The sequence below is a fragment of the Ictalurus furcatus genome, chromosome 25 (assembly GCF_023375685.1).
Source record: "Ictalurus furcatus strain D&B chromosome 25, Billie_1.0, whole genome shotgun sequence".
In the NCBI taxonomy this organism is placed as follows: Eukaryota; Metazoa; Chordata; class Actinopteri; order Siluriformes; family Ictaluridae; genus Ictalurus; species Ictalurus furcatus.
Window position 1 is genome coordinate 15,139,773 of NC_071279.1, and position 17,057 is coordinate 15,156,829.

Genomic DNA, 17,057 nt, shown 5'->3' on the forward strand with positions numbered 1-17,057 from the left:
GTGTCAGTCATTCTGTCTGCCAGTTTGTGTCTCTGCGTGCTTAGCTATCAGTTTGTCTGTCAGTCTTTCTATCAGTCCAAATCTATATCTATCTATCTATCTATCTATCTATCTATCCATCTATCTATCTATCACTGTGTCTGTCCATCCATCCATCTCTGTCCATCCATCTGTTTTATCTCTAGTCCTGTTTGTCCCTTTGTCCATCCATCCATCCATCCAGCCATCCATCTGTTTCATCCATCCATCCATTTGTCAGTCTGCCTGTGTCAGTCAAAATCTATCTAGTCTATATCTATCTATCTATCTATCTATCTATCTATCTATCTATCTATGTGTCTGTCTGTCTGTCTGTCTTTCCTTTCATCCATCCATCCATCCGTCTGTCTATCTATTCATGTCATCCCATCCATCTGTTTCATCTATCTATCTATCTATCTATCTATCCCGTTCTATGTTTACCCTTCCATATCCATCTATCTCAGTGAGAATGAGTATACAGAGTTTGAGTTAAACTGGATGAGGTGATGCCAGGCTTTAAAAATCTAAAGCAGCTGTCTGTGTGTGTTTGAGATAAAACCCTTGTTTCACCACTGGATCTGATAAGGAATTGCTGACTTTTTTTTCATGCATAAGAATTCCAGCTGAATTTGGAGCACACACTTGGCCAATGAGGAGGTGAGAATTCTGTGTGCGAGGAGGAAACGGCGCTGAGAGGCGCGAGGGGAAAAAGCTGCATCTGGCCGCTAATGAGGCGCTCTGAGGCAGCGGCGTTCTCATCAGCCATGTTTGTTTTCTCAGGCCGCTCTGGGTCGGCTCGACGATTGTTTTCCTTGCTAAGGCTCGGCCGTCGTTCTCAGGATCTGGGCCCTTTATTTATCGACTGACCGGGTCTGGCCTTCTTTTTTTTTTCTCTCCCTGGTCTGAGAGGCTAAATATAAGCACGGCCTCCCTCTTGGTCAGCATAGATGACAGCGAGGCCTGAGAGACAAACGTGGTGTTTTCCATCTCTCCAGTCTTCCACCGGGTACAAAACGGACAGGATGTAGGACGTTCCTTCACTTGTTTTGTGTGTATGGAGTGTGTGCATGCTCAGTAAATGCAACAGATTATTCTGCATTATATCTGCATTATATCCTACATTATTTACTGCAATGAAAGTGTTGCTACTCAAAAATATTCCTTATGTTAAAAAGGAAATGTCAACAGCAGATCGTTAGTTATATAAAGTGACTTTCTGTTCGTTGTTCATCTTCCATGTCATTATTTTTAAAAAAGTGGTTCCACCCAGCATTTGTCTAATGATAACATGCAGTGATGTAATGAGAAAAAAGGCCTTTTATCAATTCAGATAAGATGTGATTATCTTAAAGAGTGTATTTGTTGAAAAGTGAAGGGTGGGTCACAGCACGTACACAATGTCAACAAAGATTTCTAGAACGAAACCCATCCTGATTCAGATCCAGCCTAAAATTATATCAGCTTTCTGCTTTAATGTCTATTTTTAGTTACACAGTTTTCCCCTGGGCGTCACGGCGCTGCAGCGTTGCCGCCTCACGGTGCCTAGGTTCGAAACTAGGCTCGGTTTACTGTCTGTGTGGAGCTACACATGTTGCCCTTGTGCCCACGTAGGTTTCCTCCATGTTCCCAAAAGCATGCCAATGGACTGGCAACTCTAAACTGTGTGTGTGCATGGTGTCCTGTGATAGACCGTCATCTCATTCATCCCTTCAGGATGTATTCGTGCTTCATGCCCAGTGTTTCCCGGAATAGGCTCCAGATCCACTGACCAGGACAAAGTGCTTACTGAAGATGATGACAAGATGATAATTTTTCATTTTTATTACCTCTAAAAGTAGTCAATCGGCCAAGAGATATTTGTGCACTGGAGTTCTGAGACTAGCTAACGAGTAATGGAAGTGTATAAACGACCAGTTTATTACTGTACAAACTGCATGCTTAAATCATCACACACTCGCCTCAGAAGATATTGTTTGCCAATCCATCCATTTTCCAAACTGCTTATCCTACACAGGGGGTCGTCTGGAGCCTGGAGCCTATCCCAGGAGACTTGGGGCTGAAGGCAAGGATGCCAACTCATCGCAGGGCACAATCGCACACACACTCACACACCCATTCACACTCTATGGAGATGCCAATCAGCCTACAAAACATATCTTTGGACTGGAGGAGGAAACCAGAGTACCTGAAGGAAAACCCCCGAAGCACGGGGAGAACATGCGAACTCCACACACACAGGCGAGGCAAACGTGCTGAACACTAAGCCACTGTTCCCCCAGATAATGTTTGTCTCAGTAATAAACAGCACTGTAAATCCATATTGAAATGTTACCATGTCAATCACGTCTAATCTGCAATTCTGCCTTGAAATTTGAGGCCACGTCTCCTACAAGAGTCTGAGGCTTCCGTGGATTCCGTGAAACTATGTGCTAAACAAGAACACGTTTCGACTTAATCAAAAAGATACTCTTTTTGATTATTTACCCCAAAGCTATGATATCGTCCGTTTAAAAGAACAGCGGGGGGACTCAACTAATCGTAGACATGTTATCATTCCCGCTGATTAGTGATCCTGAAACACTAATACTACATTGTGTTTGTGATCCCTTTTATTAAAGTTCTTGACATTTTTGTCTACTGTTCAGGCTTGACATGCGTAATGCCCACATGCATAATGCACTGCTCGAAAAGTTGGCGCTCGAAACTCGAAACCGAACCTGAAAGAGGCTCAACACACTTTTTGTTTTGCTGTGGCTGGACTCTGGAGCTTCACATTTTCCAGGATTTAACATCGTAGCACTGAATTCTATCTTTCCCAGGCTTTTCAGGCAGTGCCAGTTTCAGTGGCGGCCAAGCGAGCAGACAGAGCGAGTGCCCTCTCACACCACCTCTACCTCTGTCCTGCGCTGAAATCAATCACTGGAGCAGTCCAGAAAAGGACAAGACAGTGATGAGAGAGAGAGAGAGAGAGAGAGAGAGAGAGAGATTGAGAGTGTGTTATGCAACTTGAGTGGGTGGCGTTGGGCCGACGGCAGGCAGACAGTGGCACTCTGTGTGTATGCGTGTGTGTGAGTGTGTGTGGCTGGGAACGAGGCGATCGGGAGCCGTGGGAGCGGCAGCAGGGAGGGCAGGGCTCCTGGCGCGACCCTTTATCTCTGAAACACAGGGGAGAAGTGGTTCAGCACTCAGGGAAATGGGGAAAGAGAGGTAGTGTTACAGCTGAAAGAAAACTTGCTGGGCTTTGACACGTTTTTCACTGGATCAAAAACCAAAAGAGAACACGTTTTGCCTTCCATTGCCTTCAACATAACTCATTTTTCATTTAATCCGATTTGCATTTTGACATGAAAACTGAAAAGGAAAAAAAAATGTTTTTGCAACATTAAATACAACTATAAACGGATGAAAAGTACAGCATATTGTGCTTTAATATATAAAAGTGTTAGTGCTGGTGAATTTCTGTGACATAAGAGTAAATAAAATACAGAATAAAACACTCCAAAATTTGCTGTTATGGGAAATTTTTGTTATTGGAATTTGCTGTTATAATCCATGTCAGAGAGATAACACTAACTCTACTTCATCGCACCACCCCATCATTGATTATTTCCCCATAACAGCAAACCCCATCCGGTTTTATTCCATAAATAATCAACTTCATCTGGCAGTTTATTATTTTTTTGCTCCTTTTACATGATGTTTAGCTGGACATTATCTCATTGTTTAACATTTTTGGAAGGAGTCTCCAGTGTTAGAGCTTTGTAACATATAGAGGTTAAGCTGGAACTGTGTTTCCTGCCCCAAAAAAGTCTTCAAGACAGATGGCTTTGTGGTTTCCCAGTAACATGGCATGCTTTTTTGTCTTATTAACTTGAAATGAAGTGAAAAAAAAAAGAGGATGTTGAGGTAATGATTGTGACTGCGATAACAAGGGATAACAGGAACTAACTTGTTTTGCATTAAATTAAATGTACAACATTAAATGTAAATATAAATGGATCAAATTGTGCCATCACTCTATAATAAATGTAAAAAATGGTAATTGTTGGTAAAATGGATATGCTGTTAAATGAAGTATACAGTGGTGCTAAACAGAATTTTCTATATTTCTGTATAAATATGACCTAAAGTATCATCAGATTTTCACACAAGTCTTGTGTACTTGGTCATTTATTTATTCAGGAAAATGATCCAATATTACATATCTGTGAGAGGCAAAAGTATGTGAAGCTTTGCTTTCAGTATGTGGTGTGACCCCCTTGTGCAGCAATAACTGTAATGAAACGTTTGGGGTAACTGTTGATCAGTCCTGCACATCGGCTTGGAGGAATTTTAGCCCGTTCCTCAGTACAGAACAGCTTCAACTCTGTGATGTTGGTGGATTTCCTCATATGAACTGCTTGCTTCAGGTCCTTCCACAACATTTCTAATGGATTAAGGTGAGGATTTGAAATTCTAAAAGGTTCACAAACTTTTAAGCACCACTGTAATCAGCATTGGGGTGTTAATGGAATCACACCATTGATTCTATGCAATTACTGATTCATCGTTTTGTTCTGCACGTAACCTATACCAGGATGTTTCCTTGGATGTAGGTGGGGCATTACACAGTGCTAACACACACAATCAGTGACCACTTTGGCGTTAAATTGCTCGTCTAGCCGTCTCTTGTGCTGCTAAAAAGATTTATTTCTAGTCACAATTTCTCACATTTCTTTTTTTCCTCCATTTCTAAAACCTAAAAGTGCTCGAATCTGAAATATTTTTTTTTTGCCATGTCGGTAAACCCTCACATTTTAACGTGCATCAATAATCAATTTTATGGCCGCCTCCCACTTCACATCCGTTCTCACAGGACTGAGCGTCACGTCCGCCGCCTCTCACAGCTCTAAATCAAAGCTCAGGAGCCATGAATGACAATGTCCCTTTCTTCCCTCTCTGCCCCCTGAAGAAGAAAGGCGTGTATCACCCCTCCACCCACTCCCTCGCCCCGTCTCTGCCCCTGAACCGTGTTTACAGCCGAGACGAGGTCGCTCACTTCAAGGTAGTGCTCGTGTTTCTCCTGCCCTCGCTCTCACCTCTCTCTATTCACATGGCCGGCAGTGACAAGGCCCTCCTCTGTGCGCCCACAAGCCAGCGCCGCCGACACTATTCGTTAGCCGCAACTACCACAGCGCTGTCCTCAAACACAAAGCAAAAGCTCCGGAGCTGGAGTGAAAAAAGCCTTGTGACGCCCAGAGAGGGCAGCTGGGAGGACTCCAGCTCTGAAGATCCGTTACCTGCTGCCATGGTGATGCCCTGAAAAGAGAGACACATGTCTTCCAGGAAGCCCTGCTGGCTGAAAGTCTCACTTTCTGCTGAAGAGAGTCATTCAGAGAAACTGAACTCAAGCTAAGATCAGGTCAGGGCCTAACAAAGTGGAGATGTTTTTGTTGTGGGGACTGATGTTGCATGAATAGAAGGCATAGTTTTCTGTTTGTTTTCATGTTGAAAATCGTACAATAACCTAGTTGCAATCGTGTGCACACACTTTTATAATGGAGCAGGTGACTTTGCTCAGAATTAGCCAATCACATTCAAACTCAAGATCAAAAGTAATTATCATACACCAGTGATCAGTGAATTGACTCTGATTAACCCTAAATAAAGATCAGCTTCTTCTGTAGGATTTTCGTAACATCTTCTTGGTTTCATCATACTGCTGAAGCCATGGTCTGCAAAGAGCTTAAAGCATGTATGGGATCTCATTGTTGAGGTGGTAGAGGTGTACAAAAGAAATGGAAGGCCATCATGAACAAGTGGAGAAAACAGAGAACCACAGTGGCATTACCAAGTCCAGGAAATCCTCAAAACCTGATCAAAGTACAAGAAGAAATCAAGACTGCCAAGAGACCTTTGGCAACATTAACGGAGCAGCAGGAATATCTGGCAAGTACTGGTCACTCCGTGTGTGTATGTGACAACAATCTCTTGTATTCTTCACATATCTGGGCTATAGGGTAGGGTGGCTAGGTGGAAGCACATTCTCACGAAAAAGTCTAACTAAATTTTGCCAAAACCATGTGGGAAAATGTGTTATGGTCTGATGAGACCAAGGTTTTTGGGCATGATTCTAAAAGACATGTTTTGAGCAAAAACAAGACAGCTTATCACCCAAAGAACACCATACCCATGGTGAAGCATGATGGTGGCAGTATCATACTATAGGGCTGCTTCTCTTCAGCTGGGACTAGGACTCTAGTCAAAACAGAGGGAAGTATAGATCAAATACCAATCTGTTTTGGCACAAAACCAAACCGGGGTGCCAACCCATCGCAGGGCACAATCAATCATTCACACACTGTAGACAATTTGGAAACACCAGTCACCCTACATCACATGTCTTTGGAGGAAACTGGAGTACCCAGAGGAAAGAACCCATACTCCGAAGCATGGGAAGAACATGCGAGCTCTATGCACACAGGGCAGAGGTGGGATTTGAGCCCCCAGCCCTGGAGGTGTGAGGCAAACGTGCTAGCCACTAAGCCATAAACCTGTAAAATACTTTCCCTCTTAACTTGTGTGTAAAAAGATTTGATCATTAATGTGTGTTAAAATGATCTGCATTACAGCTACCCATTGTTCATTATTTTCCTAAAACAGCATGCCTAGTAGGAGACCATGTTGGGACTTTAATGTGTAGGGAAGCTAGCTTTAATACTGACTTCACTATACTGTATATTTTGCAATGGGTTCGGCTTTTGATCTAGTTTGGAATGTGCATCGAGCTGGTCCTGTCCCGGAGAACAATTGCAGCATTAAGATGACATGGTGAAGATTTCAAATGATTGTGTGATGTATTTGCGTAATGCATGCTGGTTATTGATGGGTGAAAACACTACAATGAGGCACAACCAAGAATTCTGCCAAAATGCTGCGGCTATAAGATTCAGTGCTGCTTTCCAGAATACTACAAAACATGACAAATAACACTTTAGTACTAGTTTTATGTTGGAATGCTGCTAGGGATCTTTACTTTGTCAGTCAACAGTTGGAGTGAGAATCTCATCACCAGTGCAGATAGCACAGCTGATTAAAACCACAACCGAGTTGTGAGTGCAAGCCGTCGGCGGACATCAACACACTCCTTCCTGACACACACACACACACACACACGCACACACACACACACACACACACACACACTACAAGCCCTGTGGCATTCTCACGAGAAACTGTGCTGCGTTACGTTTCTCCCAGGGAGCGGCTCACGACTTCCATCAAGCACCAAAATCCCCTTGAAGAGTTCCCAGAATGATTTTAGGCCACGCTGCTAATTTTAGTTCCCCACTGGTTAACCAAGGTCAAAGGTCGGGCTAACATTTCAAATGTAACACGGCCAGGATGTTAAAAATAGCAGGCAGGACAATTCTGAGGGACACACGTAGAGAGAGAGAGAGAGAGAGAGAGAGAGGGAGAGGGAGATGAGCGGTCAGCAGGATGGTGGGGCTATTTTCTGCAGCCACAGAAGGAAGATAGGGGAAAATAACAATGTGTTTCCTGTAAATAAAAAGAGATGTGTAGTCATCATCGTCTTGCCAACAAATGACGTGCGGATGTTTGTCTTTCTCCAACAACCGGTTTTCTTTCTACAACATTACCTTTAAAAACAAACAAACAAACAAAAAACAAACATGCAGGTGCAAATCAAAATTATTCACTCGCCATTGCAAATCAGGTTTATTGTCCAAATGTACAGACTTTCAGCTGTTTGCAACAAACAAATCAATCAAAAAAAAGCAATTGAAATAGTTCAATACAACGAATGCTTCAAGTAGTTTCCCCAAATTCAACTGAAAATGCAACTTATAATGACTTCTCCAGTTTCAAAATTATTCAACCCCCTGAATAGAATCCCTCACAACAGCATAAATATGCAAAACAAGTGTTGTCTCAAGCACACCTGAATCAACTTATTGAGGGCTTCATTAGCTGCACCAGCTGTGCTTGAGCTGGAACACATGAAGTACCTGAACTGGCCAGGGGCAGAAAAAATATGAAATACCTGGACGGGGCAGAAAAAGGAAGCTATCAACAACTGCAACCAGATTTGTGAGAAGGCAGGTTGTGAAAAACCCTCAAGTGACTGCAAAAGACCTGCAGCAAGACTTGGTGGCAACAGGCACTGAGGTTTCAGTGAGCACAGTAAGGCACATATTAAACACAGAAGGTTTCCATGGCAGAACTGCAAGAAGTACACCACTACTGACCCAAAAGCACAAGAAAAGTCACTCAAAATCATATAAATAAGCCACAGAAGTTTTGGGATTCTGTTCTGTGGAGCGATGAAACAAAACTGGAACTTTTCGGCACAATGGATCAGCGGTATGTCTGGAGGAAGAAGAATGAAGAAAGAACACTCTGTCCACAGTCAAGCATGGTGGTGGCTCGGTGATGCTCTGGGGCTGCTTTACGTCTGTGAGGAAGCTGAAGCTTGGGCGTTATTGCACCTTCCAACAGGACAATGATCCCAAGCATACTTCAAATTCCACCAAAGCTTGACTGCAGAAGGAGTCCTGGAAGATTGTACAGGGCCATCACAGTCACCTGACTTGAACCCCACAGAAAATCACTGGTGGGATTTGAAGAAGACGGTTGCAGCATGCAAACCTAAGAATATTACTGACCTGGACGCCACTGCTCATGAGGAATGGGGTAAGATTCCTCAGGAACGCTGCCAGAAGCTATGCATCTCGTTTGCAGCAGGTCATAACAGCAAAAGGGTGCTCTACTAAGTACTAAAGATGCTTGCCATGCAGGGGTTGAATAATTTTGAGACTGGAGAAGTCATTATAAGTTGCATTTTCAGTTGAATTTGGGGAAACCACTTGAAGCATTCGTTGTCTTGAACTATTTCAATTGCTTTTGTTTGATTTGTTCACTGCAAACAGCTGAAAGGCTGTACATTTTGACAATAAACCTGATTTGCAATGGCAGTTGAATAATTTTGATTGCAACTATAACTGGAATCATCCACAAGAAGACAAATATAGAGTCCATAATGTAAACATATACAGCAACAACAACAACAAAAAAATTAATTAAAAAAAGAAAATAAAATTCTGAACTCCCCACTGCCTCTGTCAGGCCACAAAGCTAATGCTAATCACACATCACTGGCCACACATGTGTTGTTTCTATGCCACATCCTTCCTGTTGCATACTCAAGCAGTCCTAACTCAACTCCCAGGAAGAGTGTGTATTGTCTACACGCTCCAGGAAACGGCATCTTTCACAGGTGGTAGAGTATGACATCCACATAATGAGAGCTTAATGCATGTGTCAACATATTCTGTATTTAGCAGCTAGACTCTGCTGGAAGGAAGATCCTCATATCCTGCAACATCACATCGCTGTGACGTGGCCACTGTCCTTCCTCGTGAGACAGTTATTTTGAGAATCTGGCTTTCTGTGAAGTGTGTTGTGAGTCTAAACTTGGACGACGGATATAAACAAGACTCTAATACACCCGGTCCCTACCTCCCTATACCCTATAAGAAATACCTCTCATTGTTTTCACTGAAGTATTGGGTGTTGAGAGACATGGGATGACATCTCATATCACATATATAATTATGTTATTTGTGAGGAATTAATTCCCTTAAACAAAATCACACAATAAATGACATCAGCAGAAGAATACTCTCAAAAAAGGCGTTCCGTTTTGAAGGTAGGCCCTTTATTACACGCCTTTTACCTGGAAATGTGAATATAGTGTACAAGATTCGAATAGAATTAGATTTTATGGTTGAGCTCTAAAGGTAGAGCATACTACCCTTTTTGGGGAGTTTGTACAGCAGAAGTCTTTAAACCTGTATGTATTGAGACACAGTGTCATGGATTAGAGGTGAAGGTGGATGCAACTGTAAAGTATTTATTAAGCAAAGTGCTAACAAAACAGCAAAAGATGTGAAAACCAGAACCATAAACACGAACTGTTGTTACGAAGCAAATAACATACAGACTATGGGCTGTACCGTGGCACATACGACAACACTAGAACATTACAGAAAACGTTGGACAACCAGACACTTAAAAACTATAACTATATATAGTGATACTAATCAAGGTGAAACAAGGCACAGGTGAGAGTGCTTGAGACATGTGACATGCTGGGGCTGATGGGTAATATAGCTCAGCACCCCTTTGGTGCTACCATGATACACAGCAGTTGCATTAGACATTTATCGTAAAGAATTTTAATAATAAATAACCCAAACAATCTTTACCAATTTATCACTGATATTCTTACAAATACTTTTTTTTTTTTTTTTTTTTTTTAATTTAAAATTTTTCAAGTAAAATATAATGACGTATTTATACAAATGCAGCTTCACTAGCCAATGTGGAAATTGACATACATAATAAAATCAAAAATCTTTGGATAATTTTTTATAAATTTATGAATACATTTTTCATTTTACAGTGAAGACAATGAAAAAAAGAGCTTTTACAGAACAGTTTGTCATTTTTATGATCGAATCAAGAAAAATAATCTATACTCTCTGGTATAGAATATATATTGTGTTGTATAAAATCTAAGGATGATTAATGGGCAGGATTAATAATAAATAGACTCAAACTGTTGATATTTATAATCAGAGATATAGTGAGATTTTCTGTAAGGAGATGTTTGTTTAACATTAATGGAAGGAGTCTCCAGTGTCAGCGCTTTGTAACTTAAAAATTTCAGACCGTCTTCAGGATTTAGAATTTTTTAAATAACTTGACAAGCTGCATTTTTTTTTGTCTTATTATCTTTAAAACAGAAGAAAAAAGAGGCTGGGGAAGGAATTTCTAGCTTGTCAGTGACAGCAGGAACCAACTTGTTTCATGGTCAGTACATAACATTAGATGTGACGCTCATTAATAAAAAGAAACTGCAAATTGCTTGGGTATAAGAGGAATAAAACACTTTAGGACATGCTGTTACTGAAAAAGAATTATTCCGCTTTGCATCAAGCCGCATCACACCATCCTGTTGTTGATGTTTTTCCTATAACAGCATGTCCAAAGTGCTTTATTAATTACATAAATGTAACATTCTCGATCACTGATTCTGCTATATGACCTAATGTGATTGCACACAGGTTGTCTCTTTTCAGATAATCCAATTCAGTGCCAGTAAAAAAAAAACTAATGTATTTTTGTTTAGATTTGACATTTTTATTACTATATTTACAATTTATCCAAAACTCTTTGGGGTCTTGCCCCATAGAGTATTTACTTGCAATAGATATGCAAGTAAAAAGCAAGCGGTAGTGATTTTTTACACTTTTAACACTTATGAGACTACTCAGTGTCAAACGCGTATTTCTTTTTCATGCCACACACATTCAGGAAAACTAAGTAAAGTAAGTTTTATGTATATTTCTAGTTAGAAACTGCATTAAGATTTCTACAGTTTATTCAGTTCAATTGATTTTTTCCAGTGTTAAATGTAAACAAGACATTTACACAGACTGATTGTTTACTGATCCCTCACTATTAACAGATAAACAAACACAACCATGCACTTAGACAGCTTGTTAATCAAATGAGCCACGCCCCCTAGTTCATTATGCTGTGACTTAAGCTTAATGTCAATTCACAATGTTGGGAGACACTGGTAAAGGAACATTACTGCTGCCTAGACTCAGATGTGATCATAATAGAAATAATAGAGTTTTTCATAATTTCTTCGTTATATGTTTTTCAATTTCAAATTGTCAAATGAATTTATATATATATATATATACACACACACACACACACACACACACACACACACACACAGTGCATCCGGAAAGTATTCACAGCGCTTCGCTGTTTTCCACATGTTGTTATGTTACAGCCTTATTCCAAAATGGATTACATTCATTATTTTCCTCAAAATTCTACAAACAATACCCCATAATGACACCATGAAAGAAGTTTGGTTGAAAATTTTGCAAATTTATTAATAATACATTTAAAAAAGCACATGAACATAAGTATAAGTACACACACGACTTAACTGATTTTAGATGGCAATATCAGGTTTCACAGAAACCACAATAATGTTCAAAAAGCACAAAAAATGCACAAAAAGTGCGATCTAATTGCACAAAAAGTGCACAAAAGCCGTATAGAATATTCATATAGCGCCATCTTCTGGTCTATTTAAGCTAACACAGCGTTACCTCAGGGCCTACGTCATCGATTCGTACCGCGCATGCGCGTTCTTTTGACGCATGCGCACTCGGATACCGGGAGCTCTTGTATCTTTCTTGTATTGCAGAAACGGCATGGCAAACATGTTACAGTTCATGAAGCTAGTAGGACAGTTAAAGGTAAAGGTAACATTTATGTTATTAAAAAATATATCTCATTTAAAGAAAAAGGTGGTTTTCCATCGGTATGGAGTTTTTAGACAATCGTTTTCACGATTGTTTGTTTACATCCTTTACTGTACTGTTACTTTATTAGCTACATTATACTGGAATAAAGTTCGATATCCGATATTCGATATTCGCGGTTATTAAGGGACCATCTCTAAAGTTACATACGACATTGTTAAACACGATTCTAACTTCAATAGCATTTGAAGGGAATGACTTACAGTCATATAACCAACCAAGTGTTCATCTGGGTGTCAGCTATAATGCACACCTGTTAGATTTTTGATATTTATCAAAATAAGCTATTATATAAATATTGCCATGTATTTCACTACTGCATGGGGTCATACACAAAATACCATTATTTAAAGCTCAATAGTGTTTGAAGGGAATGATGTAAAGTCACAAAACCAACTGTAAAGTGTTCGACTAGGTGTCAGGTATGATGCACAACTTTTAGATTTTTGATATTTAACCCTGCAATGCATAAACCAAAAAAACCTTCACGAATGCATAAAGGGGGTCAAAATGACCCGTACTGGATTGAATGGTTTTCATCTATTTCTATATGGACATCTATTCTATCATACCTGACACCTAGATGAACACTTTCCAGTTGGTTGTGTGACTGTAAGTCATTCCCTTCAAATGCTATTGAAGTTAGAACCGTGTATAACAATGTCGTATGTAACTTTAGAGACGGTCCCTTAATTACCGCATTTCCACGAATATCGAACGTCCAACGTCAAACCAACTTTATTCCAGTCTACTTTAAATATTTGTGGCCTACTTTGTTTCTTTGGTCTGAATGCATTCTGCATGCATTAGAGTCTAGATGTGGAGAAATCTATTACACACACACACACACACACACACACACACACACTTACTTACTTACTTAAAGTAGATAGGGAAGTGCATTCATGATTTCTAACTTTTTAAGTGTTTCAGGTCTGCAGTGTTCTAATGGGTTGATGCTGTGTTCCCTTTGAATACCGAACAAACAACTTTAAACAGAAAAGTTGTAACCCTCTCATTCAAACTGAAAGACACTACATTTTCAGTTGTCATCTGTCCTTTTGCATCATGTGTACTTAAGTCTATCCACTTTTATTTTGTCCTCTAAAGGAATGGACTGTATTTCCCATGAGCAATCTCAGTCACTGCTGATGATGGGTTACAGATGAATCAGACAAGCGACTGAACTTATATCATCCCAGATCTAGGGGGCGTTTAACTCTGATTACGACTCTCCCTGATTGGCTGCATGAATCTACACTCTGGACTAGAAAGAAACCAGCGGCATCCTCACTTCTTTCATACCATCCTGTGTTTATTTTACAACCACTGGTGGTGCTGTTGAGCTCGGTTCCACGAAAGGTCAAAATAATCCTCTTTAAGACATTTGCTAACAGAGATAATCTGATGTGGATAGCAAAAAAAAAGTTAAATAAATAAACCTTACGTTGATGTCTTTATATTTTTAAAATACGGACGGGAGATTAGCCCTGCTAGTACATTTATACCGACCGTCTCGGCATACAATGCATTCGGCATGTCGTCATTACACCTGTGACATTTCACATGACTTAAAAACAGCCAGAGTAATAAACAGAGGCCCTCGGTTACTGTGAGAATGATCAGTATTGGATGATACCCATAGCTTGGGATCTGTACATCCCTATATGTTATAGATATACTGTTTACTGTATACGTGAGATTTGTTTATACCCTTAACATTTTACCCTTTGTTTCAGCGTGTTCCGAGGACTGGTTGGGTTTACCGGAACGTTAAGCAACCCGAAAGTGTGTCTGATCACATGTACAGGATGGCGATGATGGCACTAACGCTCCGAGACCCCGGTGTAAACAGAGAGAGGTAAGTGAGCGCACCCTTCCTCTGTGGTCAGTATAGACCACGAGTGTCCAGTCTTATCCGGAAAGGGCCAGTGTGGCTGCAGGTCTTCATTCCAGTCAAGCCGGAGCACTTATGTCCCATAAGATTGGACATCTCTGGTATAGAGCATGCATTACAAATGGATTTGTGGATTTGTGATGTTAACACTACACTCAGAACATCCTCATTTGAAACAGTTAATCCATTGGTTAATGAACAGAACAAAACCCTGGTCTAGCTGAGGTTCTCCAAGTACAGAATAGTAAAACTCTAATTCAGGGTTCTCACATGCTGTTCGTTTGTTTTCTCTCCCATTCCAGATGCATGAAGCTGGCTTTAGTTCATGACCTGGCTGAGTGCATCGTCGGAGACATCGCTCCGGCCGACAACATCAGCAAAGCCGAGAAACACAGACGAGAAAAGGTGCGGATTTCTCTTTAATGTTTAGAATACTCAGTCACTCAGCTTCACATGATTGCAAATCATGAGCCATGACTTTCCAGTCTGCCTCCACATGTCATTGTTGTACTCTTTCAGGAGGCGATGGTTCACATCACAGGCCTGTTGGCTGAAGATCTGCGTCAGGAGCTGTACCAGTTGTGGGAGGTGTGTAGGTTTTTGCCTCTAGCAGAGCACTGCTGAGACATCTGTACATCAACCGCTACTGACCTACTATTGACTATATCTGTGATGACCACAGCCCTGTTTGCCTCTCTGTACAGGAGTATGAGTCTCAATTGAGTCATGAGGCGAGAGTCGTGAAGGAGCTGGACCAGCTGGAGATGATCCTACAGGCTCATGAGTATGAGGAGCTGGAAGGGAACCCGGGCCGACTGCAGGAGTTCTTCATCTCCACTGAAGGTTTCATCACATTCCCTGTCATTTATGTACAATTGTTTTTTTGTTTTTGTTTTTAAATTACAATCCATAATCATTAACCATACATAATCGAACAAACATATAGTTTTAGTTAGATTTTTAGTAATCAAACTAAGATATTTTTAACAGAATGTTCATCTGTTGTATTTATTTAAGGTTGTATATTTACTGACTGTAACTTTATTTACCTAAAAACTTGGAGTCTAAAAAGTTATGCAAGAAGATCAATATACAGCATATTCTCCTCTAAAACCGATAGCGAGAATCAAATATTGAATTTTCCAGTACGCAGCTTTTTACGAAACCCTAAGCTTTAGACGTTTTCTTGTGCTAAACAGCTTGATCAATATCACCTAGTTAAGTCGATTATTGAGGTTTCATACGATGCAGTCCTTTAGTAAAATGTTATGGTGCTTTTGTGATCTGAAAAATTCAGTTATAACACTCTAATTATTATAACACTCTAATAATTTCTGATTTATATCTCTAATCTCATATATCTCTAAGCAAATATCTTCTGGAGTGCCTAGTAGTGATGTACTGAAAGCACTGAAAGTTTTCTGGTTGCCGCAGGCCGTTTCCATCACCCGGAAGTCCTGGCACTGGTGAAGAGCATAAACGAGGAACGAGCACGTCACATGGCCAAAGCGGGAGAGACTGGATCAGAGAAAACAGCAGAACTGAACTGCCACCTGACAACGACAGACTCCTCGTGACCTGACGCTGACGGTTACACATCAGGACGTACTGTACAATATTAAAGTTCAGATTTCATTCTCACTAACCAGGATCCACCTGGAAATAAAGATACTGTTAGGTGTAATGTTAGCAAACGTTCAGAAAGCATATTTTGTATACCTGCAGTTCTCTGTCTCCATTATAAGAAGGGAAATGATACTTCTAGACATTCACAGAGAATAGTGAATAAATAGTGTCTGGGTTACCATGAAAATAAAGCTGATCTCTCTTTACAACACAAACAGCTTTAACTGTGTCTGTAAAACCCTGTGTACGTGATGTTCAAGCACACTGGGAAGTTTAGTGAGATAGACTGGACTGGATGATGTACTAGACACGCTGTGGTGAGCCCTGACATCATCCCTACCCCAGGACCATTGAGGACCTCGTCTGAATTACAGTGTTGAGTTTGCTGTATAAGCAGTGTACGTCATATTTACTCGGTGTGTACTTGCTGGCTGTACTGGTTATGCAGTTTCCTGTTCAGTGATAATTGTTGGTTTTGTTTTATGCTTTTGAGGTAGATTGTTTGTTTTCAGGTAGATCTCACACTTCCTGTAGGTTAGTTTTGTCTGTATCGCCTTGCTTTCAAACATAAAAATAGTTGCACAGTATTTAGTTCTGCTGTGGTTTTATTAACAAACAGCCACATTACAAAAATGTTCAGTTTTAACAAGGAACAGAGAAAATTGAAAACGGGAACAAAAATAAAACATGTCCAATTAGTCGTTTCTTGTTGAATTGTGTAGTAATGGGGTGACTCAGAAAAATGTATAATGATGTTTATACATGACATTGTATACAGTATAATCAGTCCGTACAGGATTTCACAGTTTTTTGTGCTTTTTTTTTTTTGCGGAAAACTACTTGAATTGTCTTTCACAGCAATGTTTGTTGGTAAATGAGAGCTTTTTAGCCGTACTCATGTTCGACACGCTTGAATCGAAGAGGGCTTAGACTGAATACGGGTTGTGATGATGTCACATGATGCGCCTGTGGAAAATCTGCGGTACTTTAGAAAAATCACAAGCTCCTCTGAATATCGCGGAGTTTGCTTGATTTTGCATTCATTTCGGCGATCGCAAAAATCGCACAACCCTGGAGGGACTGTGTTGTCCACGTCA

The 17,057-nt window shown here is 40.4% G+C and overlaps 1 protein-coding gene across 3 annotated transcripts; it reads left to right on the forward strand.

Annotated features, from left to right (window-relative positions):
- The first annotated feature begins 12,275 nt into the window (after window positions 1-12,275).
- On the forward strand, window positions 12,276-16,547 carry hddc2 (HD domain containing 2). 3 transcript variants are annotated; one of them, XM_053614102.1, is made up of 8 exons: window positions 12,332-12,371; window positions 13,371-13,440; window positions 13,548-13,799; window positions 14,177-14,298; window positions 14,637-14,739; window positions 14,854-14,922; window positions 15,039-15,177; window positions 15,769-16,547. In XM_053614102.1, exons 4-8 carry the CDS (start codon window positions 14,240-14,242, stop codon window positions 15,909-15,911), a joined length of 513 nt encoding a protein of 170 aa, XP_053470077.1. In that variant the 5' UTR covers window positions 12,332-12,371; window positions 13,371-13,440; window positions 13,548-13,799; window positions 14,177-14,239; the 3' UTR covers window positions 15,912-16,547. The 3 variants fall into 3 exon arrangements, with proteins under 3 accessions (XP_053470076.1, XP_053470077.1, XP_053470078.1); XM_053614103.1 differs by lacking the exon at window positions 12,332-12,371 and having other exon boundaries at window positions 13,363-13,440; XM_053614101.1 differs by lacking the exons at window positions 13,371-13,440; window positions 13,548-13,799 and having other exon boundaries at window positions 12,276-12,371.
- Window positions 16,548-17,057: the final 510 nt, after the last annotated feature.